This window comes from Ictalurus furcatus, chromosome 11 (assembly GCF_023375685.1).
Source record: "Ictalurus furcatus strain D&B chromosome 11, Billie_1.0, whole genome shotgun sequence".
Taxonomy (NCBI): Eukaryota; Metazoa; Chordata; class Actinopteri; order Siluriformes; family Ictaluridae; genus Ictalurus; species Ictalurus furcatus.
The window spans coordinates 16,397,230-16,424,405 of NC_071265.1; the positions used below are offsets into that span (position 1 = coordinate 16,397,230).

The 27,176-nt window shown below is 38.3% G+C and overlaps 1 protein-coding gene across 1 annotated transcript in view; it reads left to right on the top strand.

Annotated features, from left to right (window-relative positions):
* uba7 (ubiquitin-like modifier activating enzyme 7) overlaps positions 1–27,176 on the top strand; it is a 50,189-nt gene that overhangs the window by 12,470 nt on the left and 10,543 nt on the right. The window contains exons 12-21 of the mRNA XM_053636256.1: positions 1,823–1,978; positions 2,301–2,466; positions 3,313–3,509; positions 4,503–4,567; positions 6,271–6,463; positions 11,240–11,314; positions 12,339–12,534; positions 12,718–12,809; positions 14,403–14,495; positions 14,957–15,148. Coding sequence (XP_053492231.1) covers positions 1,823–1,978; positions 2,301–2,466; positions 3,313–3,509; positions 4,503–4,567; positions 6,271–6,463; positions 11,240–11,314; positions 12,339–12,534; positions 12,718–12,809; positions 14,403–14,495; positions 14,957–15,148 — 1,425 coding nt within the window. The remainder of the gene's footprint in view (positions 1–1,822; positions 1,979–2,300; positions 2,467–3,312; positions 3,510–4,502; positions 4,568–6,270; positions 6,464–11,239; positions 11,315–12,338; positions 12,535–12,717; positions 12,810–14,402; positions 14,496–14,956; positions 15,149–27,176) is intronic.

Genomic DNA, 27,176 nt, shown 5'->3' on the forward strand with positions numbered 1-27,176 from the left:
GACTAATTTACAAAAACCCTGAACTGCAAGTTGTGAAAAAGAAGTTGGTGCTACAGTGCTTTTTGTTATTAAAACATTTCTTTATATTTATCCACTTCAGGTTTACACATATAATGTCTTTGTCCTTACACATATAAACAAAAAGTATGTATTAAAAGCATAACCAAAGATATGTTTAAAGGTAAAATGTATTCGGACACCACAATATAGCAGTATCAGTAAATTGTTACAAAGCTTTGAGATGGCTATTTTAAGAAGTAATTGTGGTTCAATTTTGGCCTGTTCTCCTTGCAAATCGTCTTCAGTTCCCAAGTTTACAAAGGTCCTGCCTCAAACCCCTGAGGACTTACACTTTTGAAATCCACCATTAATTTTCAGTGGGATTTAAATCGGGAGATTGGTTCGATTCTTGAGTTATTTCGGCTGTACGTTTGGGGTCATTGTCTTGTTGAAACGTCCATAAATTCTCCTCTAATAAATCCTGGTGCATTGCTCCAGTCATGTTTCCTTTGATGATGTGTAATGCCTCAGTACTGTTTGCAGAGAAGTACTGTTTCCCACATCCACACTTCACTATGAGTATAGTGTTATTGGGATCATACGTGCTACTCTTCTTTCTCCAAACATGAGGAGCTGAATTTACGCTCGAAAGTTCTATTTTTGCTTCATCTGACCAGAGTATATTGTTCCAAAAGAGTTTTGATTTGTTTAAATGCTTTCAGATGTGCATGTCTGTGCTTCTTTTTAACAGGGCAGTTTTGCATGTAGTGTAGGAAAGGACATGATTATGATACAGTTTATTGCTTATTGCTCTCTGTGTAATTGTTGTTCCCGCTACTTTCAGGTCGTCCTGCAACTCTTTTCAAGTGACTGCTGGTTTCTCTCTTACTTTCCTTATCATTAGTCTGAGCGTGTGTTGTGAAAACATTTGTTGTGGTTCCCTGATCTTCCCACCTGCATATTATTGAATAGATTGCACTGACAGGGAGGTTTAAGCTTTTTGGCTATGAGTCTGTAGCTTTTTCCATTTGAGTGTTGTTTAATAATGCTGTCCCTGACTTTTAGGAAGCTCCTTTTATGAACCAGTGAAAACGTCTTTTATAGTGCTACCATACAAGGTTTATAATTGAGTTCTAGAGAAGCAAAGTGTGCAGAGTAGAGGTGTAAGTGCCAGAGTAAGTTGTTTTTGTTTTTAAGATAATATGGGGGTTGGTATTTTATGGGTTAGTTAGGTGTTGACGGAAGAGCTGGGTCTTTAGCTGTTTTTTGAAGATGGTGAGAGATTCTGCGGTCCGGATTGAGGTTGGAAGTTCATTCTACCACTGAGGGACATTTTGTTTGAAGGTTCTTGAAAGGGACTTTGAGCCAGGCTGAGAAGGTACTACTAAGCGTCGGTCGTTAACCGATCGCAGATTGTGTGAGGGAATGTAAGCCTCAAGGAGAGAGTTGAGGTAGGAGTTTGTTGTTCCAGACAAGGTCTTGTACGTGAGCATCAAGGCCTTGATTTTGATACGGGCGGCTACGGGAAGCCAGTGGAGGGAGATGAATAGGGGTGTGACATGGGTTCTCTTGGGCTGGTTGAAGATGAGACATGCTGCTGCATTCTGAATCATTTGAAGGGGTTTGATGGAGCTGCTGGAAGACCTGAGAGTAGTGTGTCTGCATTTAGACTACAGAATGTTTTTTTATACACTAGAAGAATATAGCTTGGCTTCTTTTTCATCCCTTACAAAAACATGTTTTAAATTATGTCTCTTGTCTCAACTGGCTACACGCTGTACACGTAATCGTTATTTAAACCAAAACATTTGTGTAAAATCAGGTGGGTGCTGGTGCCATTGGCTGTGAGCTTCTGAAAAACTTTGCCTTAATTGGCCTCGGTGCTGGAGAGGGCGGGCACATCACAGTGACGGACATGGATTCGATCGAGAGGTCCAATCTGAATCGTCAATTCTTGTTTAGGTCAGAGGATATTGGGGTAAGAAAATGATTTTATTGTGTGCTATACAAGCATTGTATAAAGTACAATATAACCTCAACATAAACATGATGAATTTATAGTGTGGCTATATACTATTGAAAATATTATTAATTAGTCATATAATGGGTTTTGCATAATTCATAGTAATGCAAAGTCTTGATAAAGAATAAGATCCTATTGATTTATTTTAAGATTAAGGCTTTTATAGAAACACAGGCACTCAGAACAAAGATATTAACCACACATTTAGACCAGCTACACTTGGAAACAATGCTCTCAATCATATTTTTTCTCTTTTTTTCATCTTCTTCTCATACAGAAGCAGAAATCAGAGGTGGCAGCTGAGGCCGTACGTAAAATAAATCCCAGCATGAATATCACACCTCACCAGAACCGTGTGTGTCAGGAGAGCGAGGGCATCTATACACACCAGTTCTACAGCAGCCTGGATGGAGTGGCAGCAGCTCTGGATAATGTGGAAGCCAGTGAGTAATTACAGCACTGCTGCTGTTATAGAGAAACACTGCATCCGTGTGTACGTTGATGTCAGTTGGTTTTGTTATTATTAATAACGATGACAGGATGTGATCTCTGCAATAGGCTCAGCAGGTACTTAAAGGGATAGTTCACCCAAAAATGTTAATTATTCACCCTCATGTCGTTCCAAACCCATAAGACTTTCGTTCATCTTCGGAACACAAATGAAGACATTTTTATGAAACCTGGGAGATTTCTGTTCCTCCATTTACAGTCCGAGTAACCGAAACTTACTGAGTGGACGTTCTCGTGATACAACGGGCGCTGCACTGTTTACAGCAGAGGAAGAGGGATGCTGGACACAAACGGAGTCACATAGAACAATCTTTGTAACAAATATGTCTGCTGAATTCAACAATCTTCTAGGCTTCTTCATTTGTGTTAGATGAACATGGGTTTGGAACGACATGAGGATGAGTAATTGATGACAGAATTTAGATTTTTTTGGGTGAATTATTGCTTTAAGAATTAATACTACTTATATCCTATTATAGGAGTCTTTCTCAATTTCTGTCTTAGCCACAATGACTGCGTGCTATCTATATGACCAGCTGTATGTCAATGGTGTTACCTGTATATATTTATGAAAGCTACTAATCTTACATAAACGCAAAATCTTTATAAAGCACTGAAGCATATATATCATTTTACTTTCAAAATGCATTTGAGAAGATTGTGGTAGTCCACGTTATATTCACCTACCGTATCACATGCCATACCATCTACTGGCAGTTCACTATATGAGCTAAACACTGATTACTGTTAATGTGATACTATCTTTGTCCTATGTAAAGGAGTGTATTTGGATGAGCGCTGTGTGCAGTACCAAAAACCCATGTTAGAGGGAGGGACTCTGGGTGGGAAAGGTCATACTCTGGTGGTGGTTCCACACCTGACTGAATCGTATGGACCAGCATCGTCTTCGGGACAGAAAGATATTCCACTTTGCACACTGAAGCACTTCCCTCATCGCATAGAACACACTCTGCAGGTAAAGCTCTCAGATCACATCACTGTAACACACACCCACACAACACCGCCCATCTGACTCCACAGGAAACAGAACGGGTTTAGTTTGGATTACACATCTCTGTTTTAAAGTTCTAGCATAATCTATCAATCCGAATTTGATCATATGCCCTAAATGAGTCTAACAACATTTGCCACTATGATCTATTTCCTCCTACTGCAAAGCAAGGTATCATTATACCACAGCTGCACTGAATTCTCAAATCTGATTGGTCAGAAGGCATCGATTCATTTTCTTTACGCTGACAGTAGCACCTGCTGCAATGCACATCACAGGTTTACATCAATGCATTCATTCTAATATGTTATATGTTAGCAGCTAATTCACAAGAACTTTTATGATGGGTGCTGTACATCATTTGAGGAAAGTAATAATCCAATTTTAACAAAGAAATGTGTATAATCACTGATATGTTCAGTCTTTCTTTTAGGAGATGTTTATTTAACATTTATGGAAAGAGGCTCCAGTGTCCGTGCCTTGTAACAGTCAGTATGTATTCAGCCACTGGAGAGTCTGCAGGATAGATGACTCTAAGCTCTCCAGTTTCTCAGTCACATGACAAGCGCAGTTATTTTTATTATTATTATTATCTTATTGCCTTAAAGAGAGAGAAAACAACCAAACAAACGCACATCCAAGCACTGATTTTTGACTGGCAGGTCATTCCTGTTGCCAGCTTACCTTTCAGTTTTCGATCAAGCAACCTCTACGTTTTTTTTTGTTTTTTGGTTTTTTTTGTTGTTTTTTTGCTGTTTTTTTGCTTGTTTTGTTAGTTTTTATGTTCATCAGGCATTCTGCATAAACACTGAGGCTCTGCGCCTAAGCCTTTCTATGGAAGGGAAAACCCTGGACTACTATAACAGTACACCTCTTCATGTTTTATTCCTTACATAGCACATGCTGCATGTAGCAATTATGATGCCTGTAATATATATTGACAAACTGTCATTTCAGTGGGCCAGAGAGCAGTTTGAGGGCCTTTTCAAGCACACACCAGAGAATGTGAACCAGTATCTAAGGTACGTTGCATTCCAACGTGCAATAACTGTTGAAAAGGTGAGGAAAACACAAATTGACTGAGATAAATACTTAGACGTTGAAGACTGCTGGTGAAATTGCCCATTAGTCTTACACACACACACACACACACACACACACACTAAACTGAAGACCATACCACTCCCCCTGCAATATGTGTAGGTCTTATTTAAGTTCTGTGTCGTCTCATGTGGTTAGTGTGTTGTTTTATGTAGCACCATGGTCCTGGAGGAACGTTGTTTCGTTTCACTGTGTACTCTACCAGCTGTGTATGGCTGAAATGACAATAAAAGCCATTTGACTTGACTAATCCCAGCTCTAATATCAGTGAATTGAATGAAATCTTTTGAGTAAAAAAAAAGCGCTTTTTTTTGTCCAACTGCATTTTTCTTTGAGATCCATCCAAATGTCCCCACAAGGTCAAAAATATAATGTATTTCTATTACATAGTGGCATTTGGAACAAAGAGGTAGATGCACTCTTCAAAACAGACCCACACACACACACAAATACTGAAATATCTAGATAAAGCCCTTAGCTTGAGTTGAACCTGTTTTCTGACTTCCTGTGTTAAATCTTAACACAAGCCAGATCTTCTTTCTATCATCTGTTTAAAAGAATGATGGGGAAGTTTAGCAAGAAAAGAGTGCACACATTCGCACAGGAAGAGGTGGCTTATGGTGCATGCAGATAATGCATGGTGAATGCTGCAGTGTTCCTCCCTTCAAACCAACTACTTCCTGTTGGCTGACTGCATAATTTACGTCAGTTCCTGCATGCCGACTCAGCCCACATGCCACTTGAAGTGTTACATTAACCCTGTGGCCAAGTGTCTACACATTTCTGGAGGCCAGTACTTCCAGTACAAGTAGTGGTTTGGCTGTGTTTACAGTTTAATTCACATTTCCAATTCAATGTTATCTGCATAGCATTTTTAACAATGGATATTGTCACATAACAGATTTACAGAAATCAGGATGTAGATTTACATCCCTAATGCCAGGAAGAACTCCCTGAGATGACATGAGGAAGAAACCAGACTCAAAAGGGAACCCGTCTTCTTCAGGGATTATAAATCATTAGTCCTCTACAACTGATTAATCTAAAGTCAAAAGATGCACAGTATAAGCAAATTGCGAATAAGAGACTGAGGATAAGCACGAGACATCTACATCATCTTTATTTATACTTTATTTATAACTTTATACTGCTGTAATTTTTTGGCATAAAGTTTTTGGGAAGTGCAAATCACTGGAGTATCCAAAAATAGTTGTGCAGATGTGCAGTTAATCTGTTCATCTGTGCTTAAAAAAGTGTGTTACCTCAGGGTTTTCCTATACTACATCTGGCCATGGCTCAGACAGCCATGAAGTATAATCTATATAGAATTTGACTACACCTGAATGGTGTGTGGAGTTCTCCAGTTTCCTTCTATCTTGAATTTACCCACCTTCTGCCCAATGCTGCCAAGATAGGCTCCGTATTCACAGCGACCCTGAACAGAGTAAAGCAGTTACTGAAGATGAATAAATGAATAAATTAGACTTGAACTAATATACCGCTGTGCTGTTATTGAACACCTGCATTGAAATATAACTCACATATTGCTTGGTTTAGCAATCTGAAACATGTTAATCACTACATTTCCTCCTGTTTTAATATTTGACATGTTTCCTCCTGACAGCGATGATGAATTTTGGGCTCGTACCATTGGCCGAGGGGAAGCCGAGGCCTTCGAGGTGGTGGAGGCAGTGTATAGAAGTCTGAAGGACAGACCCCATGACTGGCAGGATTGTGTGGCTTGGGCTCGTTTGAAGTGGGAGAGCTTTTACAACAACGACATCGCACAGCTTCTCTTCTGCTTCCCTCCTGACCATGTATTGTGCACACACACACACACACACACACACAATTATAATGGGGTCAGTCCATCTGAAGTGGTCCGACAATTGTAAAGTTGGTTGCTTGACTGTTTTTATTTGTAAGCTTTTGTTTACTTTTGTAAATTTTTATAAATTTTTGCACATTCTTCTTCCTTAGACTTAGAACTTAAGTCAAAATGTAATGCTCAAGATTGCTCACAGTTCCACTTTTAGGGTCAATTTATAATGGGAAGGGTCAGAGTCTCATTTTAGGGGATATCTAGTAAAGTATAGTGCACATGCAGAACATTTCAGGTTTGACACTTCTCTTTTTTTTATGGGGGTGAAAGCGTGCAATTTTCTAAAATTCTCCTCACTTTCTGGTTGAATATCTCTGGTGGGGGAGGAGATACAAACCTGAAATTTTCACAGAACTAAGTCCTCTATAGTAGCATTCTGCTGTAATAATTTTAAATAAAAATAATAAATCCTACTGGTTTCAGAGATAGGGCTAGTAGAATTCTGGGGAAAAGCCTACTTTATTCATGCATTTTGTGAAATTAACACGTTATATAAACTTAACGAATAATAAAAATTAACAGTGTTTTACAGTAACTATGTTTATGATTGACATACAATAGCATATGCTTGTCAGTGAGGTCTAAAATGTTACTACATTTGATATTGGCAACAGTGAAGCATGATCTATCACAGGGTTCTTCAAATCTGCAGAGTTTAGCTCCAACTTCCAAACTCACCTGCCTGTAATTTTCTAGTAATCCTGAAGACCTTTGCTAGCTACTAGTTCTAATTCTAAGGAACACGAAAGTGCAAAAATGTTTGTATATGTACATGTACCTTGCTCTAGAGATCAGTTTTTGTCCCAAGGAGCTAGGACCATCCTGAGCCAAGATATTTTCCGTAAACAGCTGTATAACCACAATTTGTTGTGTGCCATGACACAAAGATGGCCGTCGTAGTTAAACCAAGTAAAATTAACAAAATTAAAAAAAAACTGGTGGTTTTGCAATGCCAATACATACACTCAAAACAAACTGGAAAATTAAAAAGAGTCAATCAACCTGTATTTGACCACTTGAGATAGAATGACCCAATTAAATGTAGTGCAATGTAAATGTATCTTGAGGACATGTGTAGTGGAGGGGAAGATGACAATAAACAGTTGGCAGGTCCTGGTTCAGTGCCAATTTAATGTGAAACCTGCAGATGGCGCTGTCGGCTACACAAACCCAACTGACTCAGTTCAAGTCCTTCCAGCTCTGAAAGATATGGTGCTGTTCAAAATGGCTTACTTGTATACTAAGTACTGAATCAGAATACACTGTGAACTGCATACTATATACTATATATACTATATACACTGCGTACTATTCCTCATAGTAGTATGCAGTAAGCAACAATTATTGTTTGTTCTCAGTAAGTGAAATTCCCTTGTGTAAATACAGTAATGCCAGGGTTACAAGCACAACTATATTAAGAAAGTCATCACTGCTAGTTATGAACTAAAGCCCTTCTGAGGTAATAGTATGAATAATGGATTTAATAATTTGTTAATTACTTTTATAGCCACAACAATGAATAAAAACAAGCCGAGGTATTTAGTCACTGCTAATGATTATTAATTGTTTATTGTTACTTTGCCCATATAGCTAATTGAAAACATTTCTCAAACAATGCTTAATTTCTCATGATGAAAACAAAAATGATTTTATTAATCTTATTTATTATGCTAAATTATAGCTACATGATGCACATTCTCAGTTGTTAGCATTGTCATAAACTTATGTAAATGACATTCTCTCTCTCTCTCTCTCGCACACACACACACACACACACACACACACACACACACACCTTATATTAACTGAAAAGCTACAACAGCAGGTTTGTGGGGCCTCCAGCTAGTTTCAGTTCACAGCAAGGTGTCGTTATTTTGACCACATTTTGAAGAATCTGATCACGGCTACAGCTCATGATAAAGCAAACATGCATCATCACTGCTCATACGTGATTAGTGAATTGTGAATAAGTGAAGAAGTGAATTGAAAAGAGAAGTTGTAGTGACATTTAGCGATTACAATAATAGTATTTCCTTTTCTTCATGACGCAGTATGATAAAGTGCTGTAAATAGAATTTGTACGCATACGTGACTGAGTAGATGTCCTATTCAACTGCATGAGGAAATCTGCTCAGAATCATTCATACTCTTACTGGATTTATTGAAACAGAAAATAAAGGTGACAGTTTATTGTAAAACTTTTTATGATGACGTAATAGTGCATACATTGCAGTAATGAAAACAATGGTCATGTTTGGAAATCATGGGAGGCAGAGATAGCTTAATACATGCAAGACTTTGGAGAGACATTGGACACGTGACTAAAACCTGACTAGGGTTATCATCACAAAAAATATAAATAAATAAATAAAAATACAAAAGGGTCATGGTGGCTTAGTGGTTAGCATGTTTGCCTCACACCTTCAGGGTCGGGGGTTCAATTGTCGCCTCCACCTTATGTGCGTGGAGTTTGCATGTCCCTGTGTTTTGGGGTTTCTTCCAGGTACTCCAGTTTCCTCCCCCAGTCCAAAGACATGCGTTGTAGGCTGATTTGCATTTTCAGATTGTCCATAATGTGCAACTGTGTCCTGTGATGGATGGCACCCTGTGCACGGTGTCCCCTGCCTCATGCCCCAAGTCCCCTGGGATAGGCTCCAGGTTTCCCTGTGACCCTGTGTAGGATACGTGGTACAGAAAATAGATGTAACGATGGACAGTGATCAATGACGCATCTATGCCAAAGTTGTCTGCACGTTTGTTTTGAACTGATTTGACTGTAATTGTATGGCTGCATGAGGTAAAAGCATGTAACTCTGAGATAAGTGCCAGACCAGATGTTAAGAAAGATTATTTATTTCATCTTGAACCTTTAGCTTCTGGGGTTGAGTACAACTTGTTGACTAAAATTGGTCCTGTTTTTCATGTCTCCAATTAGGACACAGTTGAAGCCAGTGATTCTGATCACTTTAACTATTAAATCAATTGTACAGACCCTCTCATTGTTATTTAAATATGTACAATAATAATTTGGCTATTTATTAGAGCTGTTTATTCCTGAATTTCCCACTTACAGAACTTAGTCATTTGATTAAAGTTGTTTCATTTATTTATTTATTTGTTTGTTTGTTTGTTTGTTTTAAGGTTGGATTAAACCCATTCAGTACAAGTGACCAGTCAACGAGGCTAATACCAATACGAACTCAGTAATAAATATATCCATCCATCCATCCATTTTCTGTACCGCTTATCCTTACTGGGTCACAGTTCAATTCAATTCAATTCAATTCAATTTTATTTGTATAGCGCTTTTTACAATAGACATTGTCTCAAAGCAGCTTTACAGAAATATCAACATGGTATACAGATATTAAAGGTGCGAATTTATCCCAACTGAGCAAGCCACTGAGTGGCGACGGTGGCAAGGAAAAACTCCCTAAGATGTTTTAAGAGGAAGAAACCTTGAGAGGAACCCGACTCAGAAGGGAACCCATCCTCATCTGGGTAACAACAGATAGTGTGAAAAAGTTCATCATGGATTTATATGAAGTCTGTATGGCCTTAGGAGCAGCCGTAGTCCCAGCAGTCTGGAATTAGAGAAGATTTGAGCTCCATCCAGAGGCAGAAAGGATCTGGATCTCTAGTATCTCCATAAATTCATGTGTGGCTCGGCGAAAGGAGAGAGGGAGAAAAAAGATAATTATGACTGCGAAGTAGTAGAACAGAATCTAGTCAGGGTAGGCTTGAGTAAACAAATACGTTTTAAGCCTAGACTTAAACACTGAGACTGTGTCTGAGTCCCGAACACTAATAGGAAGACTGTTCCATAACTGTGGGGCTCTATAAGAGAAAGCTCTTCCCCCTGCTGTAGCCTTCACTATTCGAGGTACCGTCAAATAGCCTGCATCTTTTGATCTAAGTAGGCGTGGCGGATTATATAAAACCAAAAGGTCGCTTAGATATTGTGGCGCGAGACCATTTAGTGCTTTATAGGTTAATAAAAGTATTTTATAGTTAATGCGAGATTTTACTGGGAGCCAATGCAGTATTGATAATATCGGTGTGATATGGTCGTACCTTCTAGTTCTAGTTAGGACTCTAGCAGCTGCATTATGGACTACCTGGAGCTTATTTATATTCCTACAGGAGAGTAATAAATATAATACTGGGTTGTAATTTCTACCCCATTAAAAAATGTACACATCTCGGACTTCCTGACTGTAATTCTTTGACCCTAGGAGGTCATCAGACTGCTGATGAGATCACTGGTGTGTGTCTGATGTTGAATGGATCAGCCTGAGCACTGATCTTTCTGCTGCAACACAGTCAGATCAAAGGGATCCACAGCAACTGTCTCCTGCTTCTCTAAACAGACCCTCTCTGTTCCTTTATCACAGGACAAATTGCGTTAAACACACACACACACACACACACACACACACACACACCCCTGATAAACTCATTATAGAGCCTGAGCAAAAGGTGTATAGAGACAAGAGCTTTGCAGACATACAGTCTACCTTGTATTTCTTTTCACAAGGACTTGTGAATGTCTGCAGACTCTGTCCACGTCTCCATTTCCATTTGTGTCTGATTTTATTCCTGAGTCATTCAAGTTTTTGTTTTCTATTAAAGGTTAATGTCTTTTGCCAAATGTGTCTTTTGAAGTTGTTGAAATCTGACAGTCTACTTTACAATTGTTGTCTTTCTCCAGGTAACTAGTTCAGGTCTGCCTTTCTGGACGGGCGCTAAAAGATGTCCTCATCCCTTAACCTTTGACCCAGCCAATGTAAGTGTGAGCCCTGGTTGTCCAGCATTTGGGTTCTGCTGTTTTCCCCTCAGGACAGGAATACCTGAAATATCTTTCTATCGCCTGATAACGGCTTACCTTTTCTTTCCTGCTGTGAACTGGGACCTTATACTTAACTGAAGATTAAGCACACATTCTACAGTACATGCTCTAATGTGCAATTAACAGATAGAAATTTTTTGTTTGATTTTCTGTATTATTTTAAACAACCATTTTATCCATACTGAGGTCATTATTGTCATTTATGACCTTTTGTCTGTCTGACAGTGTTATCAGGGTTTCTACCACTTAGACCATTTGCATTCTATGGTATTAATCTGGGAACTGAAACTGATGTTTTGTGTTTTGTGTGAATTCTGTGGTACATTTTTCCCATGTTAATTCTGGAGAACCTATTTCACATTTCTATGTGTGTGATATGATATCCAGGGTTGGGGGTTTGATTCCCACCTCTGCCTTGTGTGTGCGGAGCTTGCAAATTTTCCCTGTGCTTTGGGGCTTTCCTCCAGGTACTCCAGTTTCCTCCACCAGTACAAAGACATGCACTGTAGGCTGATTGGCATTTCCAGATTGTCAGTAATGTGTGAATGTGTGAGATTGTGCCCTGCGATGGTCTGGCACCCCATCCAGGGTGTCCCCTGACTTGTGCCCCGAGTGCCCCTATTGGCCCTTGTTAAAGTCACTCGGATCCTTACGCTTGCCCATGTTCCTGCTTCCAACACATTAACTTCGAGGACTGACTGTTCACTTCTTGCCTAATATATCCCACCCACCCCTTGACATGTGCCATTGTAACGAGATAATCAATGTTATTCACTTCACCTGTCAGTGGTTTTAATGTTATGGCTGGTGGTGTATATCTATATCATATAGCATAGTATCCAACCTGCTCAACTGGTTTGCTTCCACCAGCTGTAATATAATTATTTAGTTTATGGCTGTGGTTCATGTTGTGAAGTTTTTTGATGGTTTATTTAAATAATTTTGCTCTCTTACCTTCTAGACCACCCATATGGATTTTATTGCGGCCTCTGCTTACCTATACGGGCAGATTTATGGGATCAATGGGTCAACAGACCGTAATGACATGATGAAGATCCTGGAAGGAGTGCATGTGCCTGAGTTCCACCCAAACACCAGTGAGACAATTGCAGTGACGGACGAGGAACTGGAAAGCAGAGAGGAGAGAAAGGACGTGGGTGAGCAAGCAGGAAGTTGAATTTAAAATTAATGGAGCCCGTGTCTTCCAAATGGTTTTTTGTAAGCTTGTCAAATAATTGTCACCGTCTTTATGAACAGAACCAGGTTAGAGCAGTATAAACATCAAGTACAGAGTGCGGATGTGTGTTCTTTTCACTAACTGCTCTATCTGTTTCTCTCAGACAAAGGTGAGCTACATGAGCTAAAGCAGAAACTGTCAAGCCTCCAGCCAGACAGCCAAAAGTGTCGGACTTTTCCACTAGAATTCGAAAAGGTAGTGTGTGTGTGTGTGTGTGTGTGTGTGTGTGTGTAGATTTAATACATACACATATCTGTTTTCTGCCTCTGCGTCAGACACATTGGCGACCATCCCCAGGTAGGAGGTCTAACAGAACCACAAATCTGTGGTTCTTAAGTGCCTGAGCCATCTGCCCTACACTGAATGGATAAAGTGATCACTGATCCTTATCCAACACCAGCCCTACACCAGCCCTAATGGAGCACAGAGAACAGTAGAGTTCACTGTTAATGCAAAACTCCACCCTTGTGTCTCCATAGGATTTCCTGACTAATGATTTGTTGTTACGACCATTAAAAGCTTAATATTTTGGCATTTTGAGCTTGGCCCATTTTTTTTCTTTTTTTTTTGCCCAGGACTGTATATAAATGTACGCAAAGATGGATGCTGGCATGTTTTAGATTCTGAATACTTATACTAACATCATAAAAAGGAAAATAGTTTTTTTTTTTAAATCTTATATATGTATGCATTAACTGCATATCAAATATGAATCATGCATATATGTCATTCACAGAAGAATATAAATATACTAGTCATGGATTGTAAAAATTTGTAATGTGTTCACTATTGGCAACCTGATTAGGCTTTGTGTTCAGATGTGTGAAAGACTAGGATGAGTGTGCTGATGACGTAGTGTAATCTGGCAATTCGATGCTTGTGGAATGTGCCAGAAAACCTCACTCGGGTACATAATGTGAACGGCCAAAGAGTGTGTCACCGCTGAAGTGAGGATTAGGTTTGAGTTACACTGGTGCGCGCACACACACACACACACACACACACACACACACAAACACAAACAATGCCTAATCAATCGCCTAATGAGTCTAATGATAGAATATTGCAATTGAAATCCTCGGATGATATTAAATACTTTGACTGATATTAAACATTAAATATACTCCTAATCATAGGAATACTAATACCTACCTGAAGATGACGCAGTGTTACATGTAACAATGTAATTTTAACTGCACTTTTATATCGTGTGTCATCCTAGTCATCGTGCCTTACAGCCAATGTGGCCACAGAGACGGATGGTTGCCAAATTTTCATCCCCCTCAAATCCCCTCCGGTCAGAGAGGCCTTTTGAAGAGTCAGCCTGCTTGAAGTATGACCTCATGTACACTGTCACCTCAAAAGGAAAATTCAATTTGGGATACAATAGGAGCTCCAGTGACTAAGTCACAGGTTTAAAACCTGACATAAACTTCTGTATATCTGAATTCATTCCAGCAGGAACACATAAACAAGTGCTGTTTCTCCATCATGTACATAGATAATTATCATGGTTTCTTTCTTTCCTGTGGAAACTCGGGAGCAGCTGGCGCTGTAGAGATGATATAACGGTAGACAAAACACAATCTCAAAAAAGCAGGTGGTGGAACTGTACCGTACCGATTAATCTTTTAGATTGAAAATTGTCTTTTAGCTAGTTCTGTTCATGCCATCATTCTGTGAGTGATCTTACTAACACCTGACAGTCTACTGCTTGTGCTAACTGATTTGCCAGTGCATGTTGAGTGAGGAATGTTGTTTACAGCTCAGTGTTAAATCTGCTTTTAGGATGATGACAGTAATTTCCACATGGACTTTATAGTGGCAGCGTCTAACCTGAGGGCAGAGAATTATGATATACCAGCAGCAGATCGGCACAAGGTAGGAAACTAGAGTTAATGCCAGTAAGAGTGTGTGTCTCTAATGCACACACAGGTATGATTGCTGTATCACACACATACTAAACTACAATATACTGTGTGCTCACATATACTGATAGTAATACTTTGATTTCTTTTTTTTTAAAGGGTTTTTTTAATAAAATTAAAAACCCATTGTGTTGTCTGTGTGTGCTTTTCGTACTATATTACCTCCACAACAGAGTTTTATAGACTGATCTGACCTAGTGAACCAGTATTGGGATGTATTTATTGGTAGAGACTTCAGAGCACTTCTCTAAGTCACTCTGGATATGCGTGTCTGCCAAATGCCATAAATGTAAATGCAATACTGCAAATCTATTACCAGACATATACTGTAGGTACATATGCATTGTTAGATCCATGCCACAAACACACCGTACTCAAATACATAACATTTCCATGTTGTTTTTACTTGTACAGAGCAAGCTCATTGCTGGTCGCATCATCCCTGCAATCGCCACAACCACAGCTGCAACATCAGGCCTCATGTGTCTGGAACTGTATAAGCTAGTGCAGGGTCACCAGCACATCAGCTCGTTCCGTAATTCCTACATTAACCTGGCATCCAGTTACTACCTCATGTTGCAGCCATGCAAGGATCCAGGGTTCAAAGTGAGTACTGCTGCTGCTTACAAAGACGTTTGACTAAATCTGTTTATTTGTGCTTCAGTGTCATGCATAAGGGTCTTTCCATCTCAAGTGGTCCAATGCAGGTTGGTATTGGCATTACAAAACCACCATTTAAAAAAAAATAATAATAATTTTTACTATTATTTTACTTGGTTTAACGACGACGGCCATCTTTGTGACACGGCACAGATTTTGGTTATACAGCTGTTTACGGAAACTGCATTATCTCGGCCCGGTATGGGCCTAGCTCTTTGGAACAAGAACTGCTCTATCGAGCACGTCACAAGGTTCATGAACATATATTTTGCACATTCTTCTTCCTTAGACTTAAAACTTAAGTCCAAATGTAATGCGTAAGATTGCTCACAGTTCCACTTTTAGGGTCAATTTATAATGGGAAGGGTTCGGGTCTCAGCCTTAATTAATTAATTAGGGGGTACCTAGATACGTATAGTGTGCATGCAGAACATTTCAGGTTTGAGCAATTTGAAAAATTTCCCTCCCTTTCAGGTTGAATATCTGTGGTGGGGGACCAGATACGAAACTTAACTTTTCACAGAAATAAGTCCTCTATAGTAGCAATCCTGCTGTAATAATTGTGAGTTTGATTTTGGAGCTAAACTCTACAGGACAGTAGACCTCGAGGGCTGATTTGAAGTTTACCATGTTTGGTATTCCAAGGAAACATGACACTGTAGAGCATTACTTGAAACGTTGAAAAAAAACCCGATTAATTTGATTAAATAAGTAGATTAGAAATCACAAATGCAGCTTCCGATCTGTCTGTAAGTGTGCGTGCTTGCATGTGTGTGTAATAGTTGGTCCACATATAATGCAATTCTCAGCTAATAGTTTAATTGTTGAGATATGGATCGATATTAGATTTTAGCCCTCCAATTTAAAATCACGGCCAGCAGCCACTGCTACTTATGAAACCAATGTCCTTTGAGGCATGTGTGTGATATTTTAGGCATGTAGTTTTCATGACACAACACTGGTAGATCTTCATAGCTTTCTTTTTTTAGATTTTTTTTATTCTAATTAGGTTTGTAGCTCTATTGAACACTAAAGAACCAACCTTCTGACCCCAAACATGCCTTGGCTAATAGATTGCATATAGGGTATAATTATTGAAATTCTAGAAAAGAACTTAGGTAAATTGTGTGTGTGTATGTGTGTGTGTGTTTGTGGAGCCACAGTCTAGACTTAAATCAGTCCAAGCTGAAGTGACCCTGCCTTTATCCTGAGGGGCTTACAGCATTTAGTAACTATACACCCTCCCACGCAGACCCCTCTTCAGTCAGCTTCATGCTCACTCAATTTAAGGGACTTCCAGCAAAATCGAGTGAATTTCAAATGCAGATACAGAGATATCCTATAGCGAACATGATTGGACTTTTAAAATGTGGCATTTTGTGGATGTTGTGCTGTTCTCCATATAGAAAAACCTTACGTTAAAACGAGAGCCAAACTTGTGCTTCTGAGAAAGGGAGATGCGGGAGAAGGGGTCACGCCCGATGAAGTAATGCGTCACAGTTGCCTAAATTGTGGGGGGCGGGGGGAGGTGTGTGTCCTTACACCCCCTTCAGTGTGCAGGGTCAGAGACTGAGGTCTTTTTCACCCAAGGGTACAGCCATTGAACTTTGCTTTGAAACACACCAGCTTGGGTTACTAGACGACTATGACAACTAACTAAAGTGCTTGGAGCTCATTCTGCCTCACACACACACAGAGTAAACACACACCATAAACATAGCTTCTCCTCTAGACAACTAAATGTTAGTGCCCGTTTATGTTCTGTATTTTCATTCGCAGATATAATACTCTGGTTTAGTTTTGATTTCATAGAAATGCCTGCGTTCAGCATTTGAATTCACAGTTCTCATTTTGCCTTCCATCTTTCACTTTCTCTTACTCCAGCACTCACTCTGCCTTTGTCTCCCTTGTTCATATGTCTGGCAGCTGTCTGGTTTGGAAAGAAGCAGTACTTTCCACAGGTGGGATTAGTTAAGCATCAGCTAGAGAACACTCCACGCTAGCAGTCCGGTGCTATGTAACTGCAGTCGTTTGGCAGAATGGTGTGTGTGTGCTGGTATACATATATTGTGCCAAAAGTTTATGGACATCTGACTATTGCACCCTTATGTGTTCCTTAGCCAAACTGTCGCCACAATGTTGGACGCACACAGTTGTCTAGAATGTCTTTGTATGCTGTAGCATTAAGATTTCCCTTCTGCGATATTCTACATGTAAATATGGACGTGATGGCCAGGTGTCCACAAACATTTGTCCATATAGTATAGTTTTGCATTGGAAATTATATTAAAATGTTCACACTAAAGGTTAATTGTACTTTAATCGAATCTATTAACAGTTCTACTCTAACTCCGTTACATTTATGACAAAGGCCATCTTTCTTTACTCCTTAAATTTACTCATACTTGTTATAACTCTTAAAGGTCATGACTCAGAAATTTTTTTCCCTTATCCCTGGCTGCACATCCACGTAATCCTATTTCTGTAGATTTTATTTGAATTAATTATCAACATTTAAGCCATACCAAATGATACAGCTCATACTTCTGCACAGACTGTCTATTACTCTCACTTGTTCTTCATACATACTTTAATAAAGTCAGTCAAATACATTATATATATATATATATATATATATATATATATATATATATATATATATATATATATATATATATATATATAATGAGCCTGGACACTGTATAAAATCAAATGAACAAGTGTGATATGGCTGGATTTCATTCAATATCATACAACTGAAATAATAATTAAAATAATAATAATACCCAAATCGCAACTCCAGCCCAGACCTTCACTGATCAATGTAACTTCTCATATAATCATGTAGAGTCATGTAATTCATTGGCTAGTGTGACATCATGCTTAAAAAACATGTCCTAATTTCTTTACTTTTAAATATCACATCTGAGTATCTACAATTTCACTTATTAATCATTTCAGCTAACTTCAGTTAACTTTAATGGGGTAAGAGTTTCGCATTTTCATTTATTTAAACTTTGTTCAAAACTAACAGTCGCACTAATTCATGTAGAGTATGACGTTTCACGTAGACCATACACTTTTTTTTCCGTTCCTCCTGGGAGAGCATGTAAACATACTGTACATATGTGTTCATCAAACTTCAGTAAGGTTATATAAATGCTACCAAATAATTTCCTCTTGTGGCATGTTCCTTGGTGCTTTTTTAATTTATATGCATGATTTTCTTCACGGTTTGCCTCCCAGCATGCACCAGATGAGTCTGGGTGTCTGCAGGAGTTGAGACATCCTCAACTGTTTTTTAAGAAAATACTCATTACTTTAGGACATTCTATATTTCTATACAGTTCATTCTAAATGTCTTTGTATTCTTATGGAGTGTTTTATGGGGTTTTGGCAAGTGAAGTTGGAAATCATTGACTTTATTCCAGATGTGATCCAGTCCATGTTTGGGGAAAGAAAACATCTCTCCTGTTTGATTGTTTATTAAGATGTTCTTTTTTCACTAACATTCAGTTGTTTCGCTTATAATGTATGCTGTATTTCTTAACTGAGTAAAGCATGCGCTAGTTCTAAAACAGTTTTCTCCCAATAACCTGCTATCTCAGCAGGAGCATTTGCAGAATTACTACATTCAGAAATAGATGTAAATGTAGATTCAGAACGCTACAGTGCAGGAGATAAAACAAAGGACCTCGGTGTTTAACCATCATCTGTGAGGCTAATAATTCATATTCTTTTTTTTTTCATTCTCTGTAGCAATGGTTATTGCATACTTTCTCTGTTATATATTGTTTTTGGCTTTATTGCAGTAGTGTAATATAAGTTTCTTATAGGAAAGCTACTTCTTGATTTCTACTCAAAGCCCACAGATGGGGGGAGTGAATATTGAGTTACTGGGCTTCTAATCTGGATTTCTACTCAGAGATTGTTTTTCAGTGCATGTTCAGTTTATTGTAGAGAAAGGTAGGGCAAGTTGGCAATAACACACTTGAGCTGCAGTTGTATGAAAGGAGATCTGAGGGGAAAGGGGTTTCTGGGGTGGTTTTGAGGTATAGCTGTGGGCAGGAACTAGCCATATGGTCCTATATCCCAGGTGTCCAGTGTGAAAGTCTATAGCTCTTTCGTTTGAGTTCAACCTTGTGTCTCATTTGTTTCACTCACCCTCTTAAGTTTGTCCTCCATTTTGGTTTGGGTTTCATCAGTATCTGTAAGCAACCTGCAATTAGTCATTGCAAGAAAAAAAGTTTCTCTTTGTAATGTGTGTAGTCTATGTCTATATATATATATATATATATATATATATATATATATATATATATATATATATATATATATATATATATATATATATATAATATGCTTCTCTGAACACCTTCAACTCAAAGCAAAGTGGTCCATGAGTGTATGTGTGTGCACATGTATGCAAAAATGACTGCTATTTCCTGCTATCACAGGAAGCCTTTCTATTGGAACCAGATTTCCTTCAGAGCACCATTATGGTGGGGCTGCAGTTTTTATTTCCTTAATCATTCACAGCTTCAGACAGCTAGAAGGAGGAAGGGAGGGATGAAAAGACTGGCGTTAAGGCTTCAAAGCCCATATGCCAAGTTTTGTTTTTCTTGCTAAGTCACTTCCCTGCTGCAAAAGACTTTTGCATCCTCGTTTGTTTCAGCCTTTTTCCAAAAGTTTGAGTGTGTCTGCAATATCCATGTTGAAGAAGTCATAATGCGATGAAAATATTTCCGCATAATCTTCAACATATACATATAGACTTTGGAACTCTTTTTTTAACGTTTCATATATATTTTTCAAATGTATGTGTGTGTGTGTGTGTGTGTGTGTGTGTGTGTGTATACTTATGTGAATATATGAATATATGCCAAATGTTTTACACCAAAAACTATTTACTTGAAAGTATAAAAAAATCTTATGTTGACAGTTTGTCTTGGCTTTGACCCTGTGGCCTTTAGAGTTTAGAGTTGAGTCTCATATTGGTATTGAGTCTCAGTGTGGAATGTTTGTGTTAAAGGTCTCCATTACAAGCACTTAACTGCAGATATACCTCATTGCTGCTGGATTCTCGAATCCGATCGGTCAGAAGATGTTGATAAATTTTCTAATAATTTCTAAATATCTATTAATATAATAACAGCAGGTCTGACTGATCACATGTGCTGGCTGGTCACAGATTTATTTTCATGTGCTCATTGTAATACTTTATTGTTTCGATAGTAACAACTTGCACAGAGACTTGTATGGCGAACGCTCCATTATAAACAGATTAAAAATGCGTGCAATCATTGAAACTGTAACACTTTCTGTGTGGAGACGTTGATTTAGGATTTTTTGAAGGAGTCTCCAGTGTCAGCACTTTGTAACAAAAGTCGTAAAGAACTTGAGGTTTTTTGAGATGGGAGATTCTTCTGGAGAGGATGGAGAGGTTTGTGGTTTCTCTGTAACATAAGCTGCATATTTGTCATATTAACTTCGACAGAGAAAAAAAAGATAGGCTGGTGAGGGAACGACTGTTAATCACTGATCATTAAGGAAGTGCAAGTGTAATTTTGCTTTCATACAACAATTGTGTGAACAAGAAATTAATATTGAGTGGCTGAAAATTCTGACACGATATAACAAAATATTTTTGTTTGTTTTTGCTACATTAATGAAAATAATGTCCAAAGAAGCAAGAGCTGGATTGAGCATTGAATGTTATCATGCCAACGCACAGACTGACTGACAGCCCATATTAAGTGTAGTAATTTATGTTTCAGTATAATGAACTGTTATTATAATTGGAACTTTATGTAGCAAACACAGAAAATGGAGTGATACAAAGAGTGAAATGTACCAGTGCTAAATTATACTAAATATCAGTATTCTTGGAACACGGTTTATCAAATCAAATTAGTGGAGCAGAACTTACTGTTGTAGCACAGGAAATAGCTTCTTTTGCTATTAAAATTAAGTATAAATATAAATGTGGAAAAAGGCAGGTCTTTAATTTATTTTATATATATATATATATAAAATGGCAAATTGCTGTTGTATAAGAGGAATAAAACATGCTGTTATTGGAAAATAACCAGCCAGTGATTGATTTATTTTCCTCTAAGCGCACATCCCCATTGTGTTTTATTCCTCACTGCTCAAAATGAGTCTTATCTCATTATTGTTCAAACTCTTTTATTATAATGTTTTTCTTACAGTTTCTTACAAGTTATTTATATGTACACAGTATCAATGTACTCTGTGTTTAGAGCAACTGCAAATTCCACACCTTTAAGCCATATTTCATTTATCAACGTGACACGTTATACTATTGATTCAACTGGACAGCGGAAGGTAAAAGAAAGACAGAGAGAAAAGGCAGATTTGTCTTTCTGCTCCATGGGGAGTGTGTCCATGACGACTTCAGTCCTGAGTATAAAGACGGAACAAAAGTGCCATGTGTGCTTTGGTTTGACTTCACTCTGTAGGATAATTTTCCACATATTTCCATCCGTCCATCCATTTTCTTATCCTACACACAGTCGCAGGGAGCCTTGAGCCTATCCCAGGGAATTCTGGGCACAGCTATCGCAGGGCACAATCTCACACACTCACACACACACATTTAGAGATTGTTTTTTTCAGTTGATAATACAGATCAAACAGCCCAGAGGCCTGAGCTGTTTTTATCACCAACTAGGATGAGTTTGTGTTTTAGGATCTTTGGGCAACCAGGCCCAGACGTCTTAAGCCTACATTTAAACTTTATCAAGATTCAAAGATAAAGCACTCGTCTTTGGGTTGTCTTACTAAGTGGGATCTATGAGTTATCAGTGATGTAGATGTCTGTAAGATATCGTAGCGCCTCAGGGTCAGGATACTAAATAGTTCCTTGCTGGATATTAAGGTCTTGTCATTAAGGTTCTGTCTCATTAGATTCAATCTGTCTATCACTGGACATATATTATACTGAAATATAATTATTTAATGAACTGTAAGATGGATTGAGGCTAATGTTTGAGGACTTTATGAATCACTTTCTTTAACTTCCAATTCTTCTGTTATGCCTGTAAGACTGTTCAATTTTGATAACTGTGGAGGAATGTTGTAATAAAAATAAAAAGACAGAAGAAAACACTTACTTAATCAAGGATATTTCCATGCACCTCCATCCCCCAGCTAGGAATCCCAGCTAGGTCGATAAAACCACAACAGCCTTAATAGGCAGCACTAGTCTTTCCAACACAGCCAATAAAAACAAGGAATGCAATGTGAGCGATGGCTCAGCCTAATAAGGACAAACGTTTGTGTAATCAACCCTTTAGGAAGCTATCGTGAAATATATACCAGTATTACGCAAGCGTGTTTAGAGAATTACTTGTTAGTAGAACTGTTTTTGAAACTCTAAATTAGGACTAAATGAATACACTTTCCTAAGGAATGCATGATGTTTCCATAATAATTAACAGATTAACATTATGCACTTATATGGATAATGCTATGCTCAAGTGCAGCGTTATTGATGAAAGACAGTCACTGCATTGTACTGTGAAACAGTTTAACGCTGCACTTGAGCGTAGCATTATCCATATAAGTGCATACTGTTAATTTTGATGTATATTGTGATTTCATGGATGTGTATTTCGTTCGATTGTGTTCATTCATGTTTAAAGGAACGTTTCTAAGAAACATAGTTGAGTTCAGGCAAAATCCATAAACATGGTTTAGACTTCTTGGTTATAGTAAATGAAATAAGACTCTGGAATTTACGATCATTCCCTTCGGCTGAATGTTACACTGGCTGTGAATAGAGACGCTGGAACATTCAGCATGAACCTGAGTTCAGAGTTAAGTAACTGCACATGTCCAAGCACATAAGCCGTAATAGTCCTAGTAGCCAATATATTGTTGCTGGTGCTGTTGTTAAAAAGCCTAGATAAAGAAAAGATTTAAGTGAAAAACTCTTTTACTCAGTTCTGTTTATTCATACCTAACCTGACTTATTAATTTAGTGTCCTACCAGAAAAAAGGGGAAAAAAGCACTTTGGCTGGATTGCAACAAGCCTAGCCCTTTACAGGAGTGTTTTCATGATGTCACATCAACATGGGAATGGTTTGAAAGCATAATCCTAGAGCTCTGATCTTCTCTCCAAATTATTCACTCCTTGTTTCCCTCCTTTTCCAACCCACTCTCTCACACTGTCCACTCTTGTTATCATGAACAAGCTCAACACCTCTTTTTCTTCTGTATTTTGTCCATCCTTCTGCTACCAACAAGTGACATATGTTGCTGATTAAGGGTGACTTTGTTAGTGAACTTTCACCCCAAGGAAATAAAATCTCGCAAACTGAGCACACACACACACACGTGCGTACACACACACAAACACACACACACACACACGTGCGTGCACACACACACGTGCATGAATCAATTGTACAGTCATCTAGGTAAAATAATTCCAGTAGTTTCAGACAATATATACTGATTTAGGAAACTAAATCAGTGTAAAGATCTTTCTGTGGACTCAGTTGAATACAATTACATTCAGTTTAAACTATCTCAGTAATACCTTAGCCTATTTTTCCCCAGATAATTTCCATAATATTGGTTGCACAGTAAGAAGCCAAACCTGTGCTCTGACGTGTCTCCTTACAGGCGGAAAAAGACTTAACAGAGTGAACTTTCCCGCACAGATCCTGACGTACACAGCTTAGAAGAATTTTTTTCAGTAGACCTGTATGATGGGTACTATGAGCTTGATTTATCTGTTTATTTTATACTTTTAAAGTTACATTACAGGATCCTGGTCAGCTGGTAGTTTTTCTTAATACATTGTTTTTTGAGAGTGGTGTTTCTAAACAAAGGACGACCAGACGCTGTTAGGTCAGTGCGTAACTACATAATAATGGCAATCTCTATGTAATATTTCATTCTTAGAGGGATTCCAGTGAGAGTGTGCTGAAAACCCTTGGCTGTCACTTCTCACTTTTGGCACTGTGTTATTGGATTTGTCCCTGTCTCACTGCCATGAAATTAAACACACATGTTCCTGGATTATTTTTGGACTATTGCTTGTTGATCTTATTTGATCTATTGGAGCATAAATTGGATTTATCATCCAGTCCTGGATTCTATCCAAAGATACTGCAGTTCTTTCTTCATTAACCGCCACTTCACCTCACTTCAAGCCTTCTCTCTGTCTATCTTACACCTCTCACTCACCCTTAGTGATCTGGGTTCTAGCACTCGTAAATAAATAAATAAATAAATAAAAATTGTGATATTCAAAGTTTAATGTGCTACCTTTTGGCATGTGTTATTTAATTTATTGTAATTTAATTGTCTTCTTTGTCACACAGTTTACATAACTTCTGTTTTTATTTTAGATAATGATTATGGGCTAGGCAGTGCTATGGGAGGTTGAACTCGTACAGGAATTGTGTAGCCAAAAAACATTACTATTACTATTACTAACTTGCAATTTAAATATCTGATTCATTTTGACCCACACTGCTCTCATTCACCTTCAGTCCTGTGCTCAATTTTAAGACTGGTCAAATACAAGTATAGTACAGGATCGACTAAAACCTCTTTAGACATTACCTCTGCTTAAACCACGCATTTTATCCATTTTGTTTCACATTTTCAATATAAAATCCATTGTCCTCGCCTACACACTCTACAATGCCGTTACTTCCAGTTACCTCATGGGCCTAATGGATTTTCTCCATGAGCAGTGTTCAGTGTTGTAGCACCCATGCTTTGGAATTTGCTTCCACAAACCGTCTAAATTTTTAGTGCCGTAACTCATTTGTCAGCCATGTGATCTATATTGACTATCGTATTCCTGAATGACTCCTTGTTATGCTTGAATACGATATGTAATAATTGTTGTTCTTGTGTCATTTTACCAAGTGACAAATCCTATCAAATCTATCAAAAGGCATGAACACCTCAACTGTTTGTGATGAATATTATTACTGGGAGACTGCCGTTCTGCTTCTGCCCTGCAAACAGTCTGTGAATGTCATGCTGTACGTGTGTTTGTGTGTAGCTGAATTGTTTCATTTGCAAAAAAAAAAAAAAATAGGAAGTCCTGGAACGTATTGTGCACCGTTGCATTTAATGGCTTTACAGTATATACTGTACGTAAACAATGCGCTAACCTTAGGGAGAAACAGGAACCCCATCCTCAGAGAAGAACTAAACTGAACAGAGATAATGGTTTTTAAAGAGTCTCTAGTAAAAATATTTTGTGATTTCATTGTGTGTGGCACGCTTGCATTGTGTAGTTAGGCAAGGAAGTGATATTTCCAGTAAACGCAGGCTGTTTTAGTTGTGTTATGTACCTGCATGGCAGATGTTGCTTTGAATGTCAAAAACTAAATTTCTAAGCATCAATGCACTTGCTTTAGCAAAGATTTATTTGTAGATTTTATTTATTTCTAGAGTTAACTTCAGATGCAATAGCTTTATATCACAAGAGGTGCAAGGGTTTTGTGAGACTTACAAAAATAATACAAGCATAACGGTTAGATTTTTTTCACAGCAAGTGAGCTGTTACCTGGCTAACCTCACTCCTGCAGTCAGAGAAATGAACATGTGTGAGCCATGCCAATGGAGCTGCTCTCACTAAGCCACTGCGAACCATTAGACACAGCATTCAGTTGGCACCAGCCACAACTACACCTCGCACCCCCAACTGCCTTCATTTCCTGTCTGCTTCATTCCATTCTCAAACTCTATATACTTTTGACAGTCGACACCAGTCAAGCCAAGTGTTATCACCATTTTATGTAATTACTATGTCTGTGAGAAAAGCAGACAGGCATGAGGTTCCCAGCCATTTTCCTATTTCCTACTGGTGCCTGTTTAGACACCCCAGCTATAGCTAATATGCTCAATTAACTACATGTCATGCCTGTGCTTTCCACAACCAAAGGTCTGTTTACTTCAATATACTAAGAAAAAACTCGTCCTTTGGTTCCTCAAGATAACAGCTAATTCAGGAAGTCTTCAGTACGAAGCTGATCAATTATTCATATATTTATATATTTACTGCCTATTTTACACCTTCATCTGTAGGTTCACCCTACTCAGATGTATAGTTCTGCAATCTAAAGTTCTCATGTGTTCATGTTGTACTGCATATGAGCCATGCTTGTATGAGAGGTCCTGTGAATCTCTGGTTAGCCCACATTTTAGTTCTATTCAATCCCACCTGATATTCAGAGCGCTACAGATCAGAGAGCTCAGGATGAGTGGTCTGAGGTCCCTAATGCTTGGATTAGGAAATATATCAACAGGGTTACACTACCCATTAGTTCTTACTGCAATCAATACAACAGCTTACTAACTAGTTATTTTGAATGCAATCAATTCCTCCATTGGTACATTGGTAACTCCAATTTGTCTTGGCAAAGTAGAGTATACACCGTATATAGCTTCTTTGGTTGATCCAAATTTGTAATAGTATTAGTAGTCCATTTTGATTTGCTCTGATGTTTCACCAGTTATTTGTACATCAAACATGTTGACCAACACAAGGTTCATTGTTATCAATGATGCATCTATACAATTAAATCAGTCAGCTACTTTATTTTGACTCCTGGTCAAAGGAATTTAGGATTAGGTTTTAGGCTTTAGGATTAGGTTAGTATTTACATATAGTTCATAAACAAATTATTGTGGATGCCTGATCATCACAACTATATGTGGGTCTTCCCCAAACTGTTGCCACAAAGTTGGAATCACACAATTGTCAAAGATTTGTATGCTGGAGCATTACAATTTCCTTTCACTGGAACAAACCCGTTCCAGCATGACAATGCCCATGTGCACAAAGCAAGCTCCATGAAGACATGGTTTGCCAAGTTTCGAGTAGAAGAACTCAAGTGGCCTGCACAGAGCCCTGACCTCAGTGCCTGACATTTATTAATGTTTTTTGTGACACAGATGTACAGATCACTGCACTAA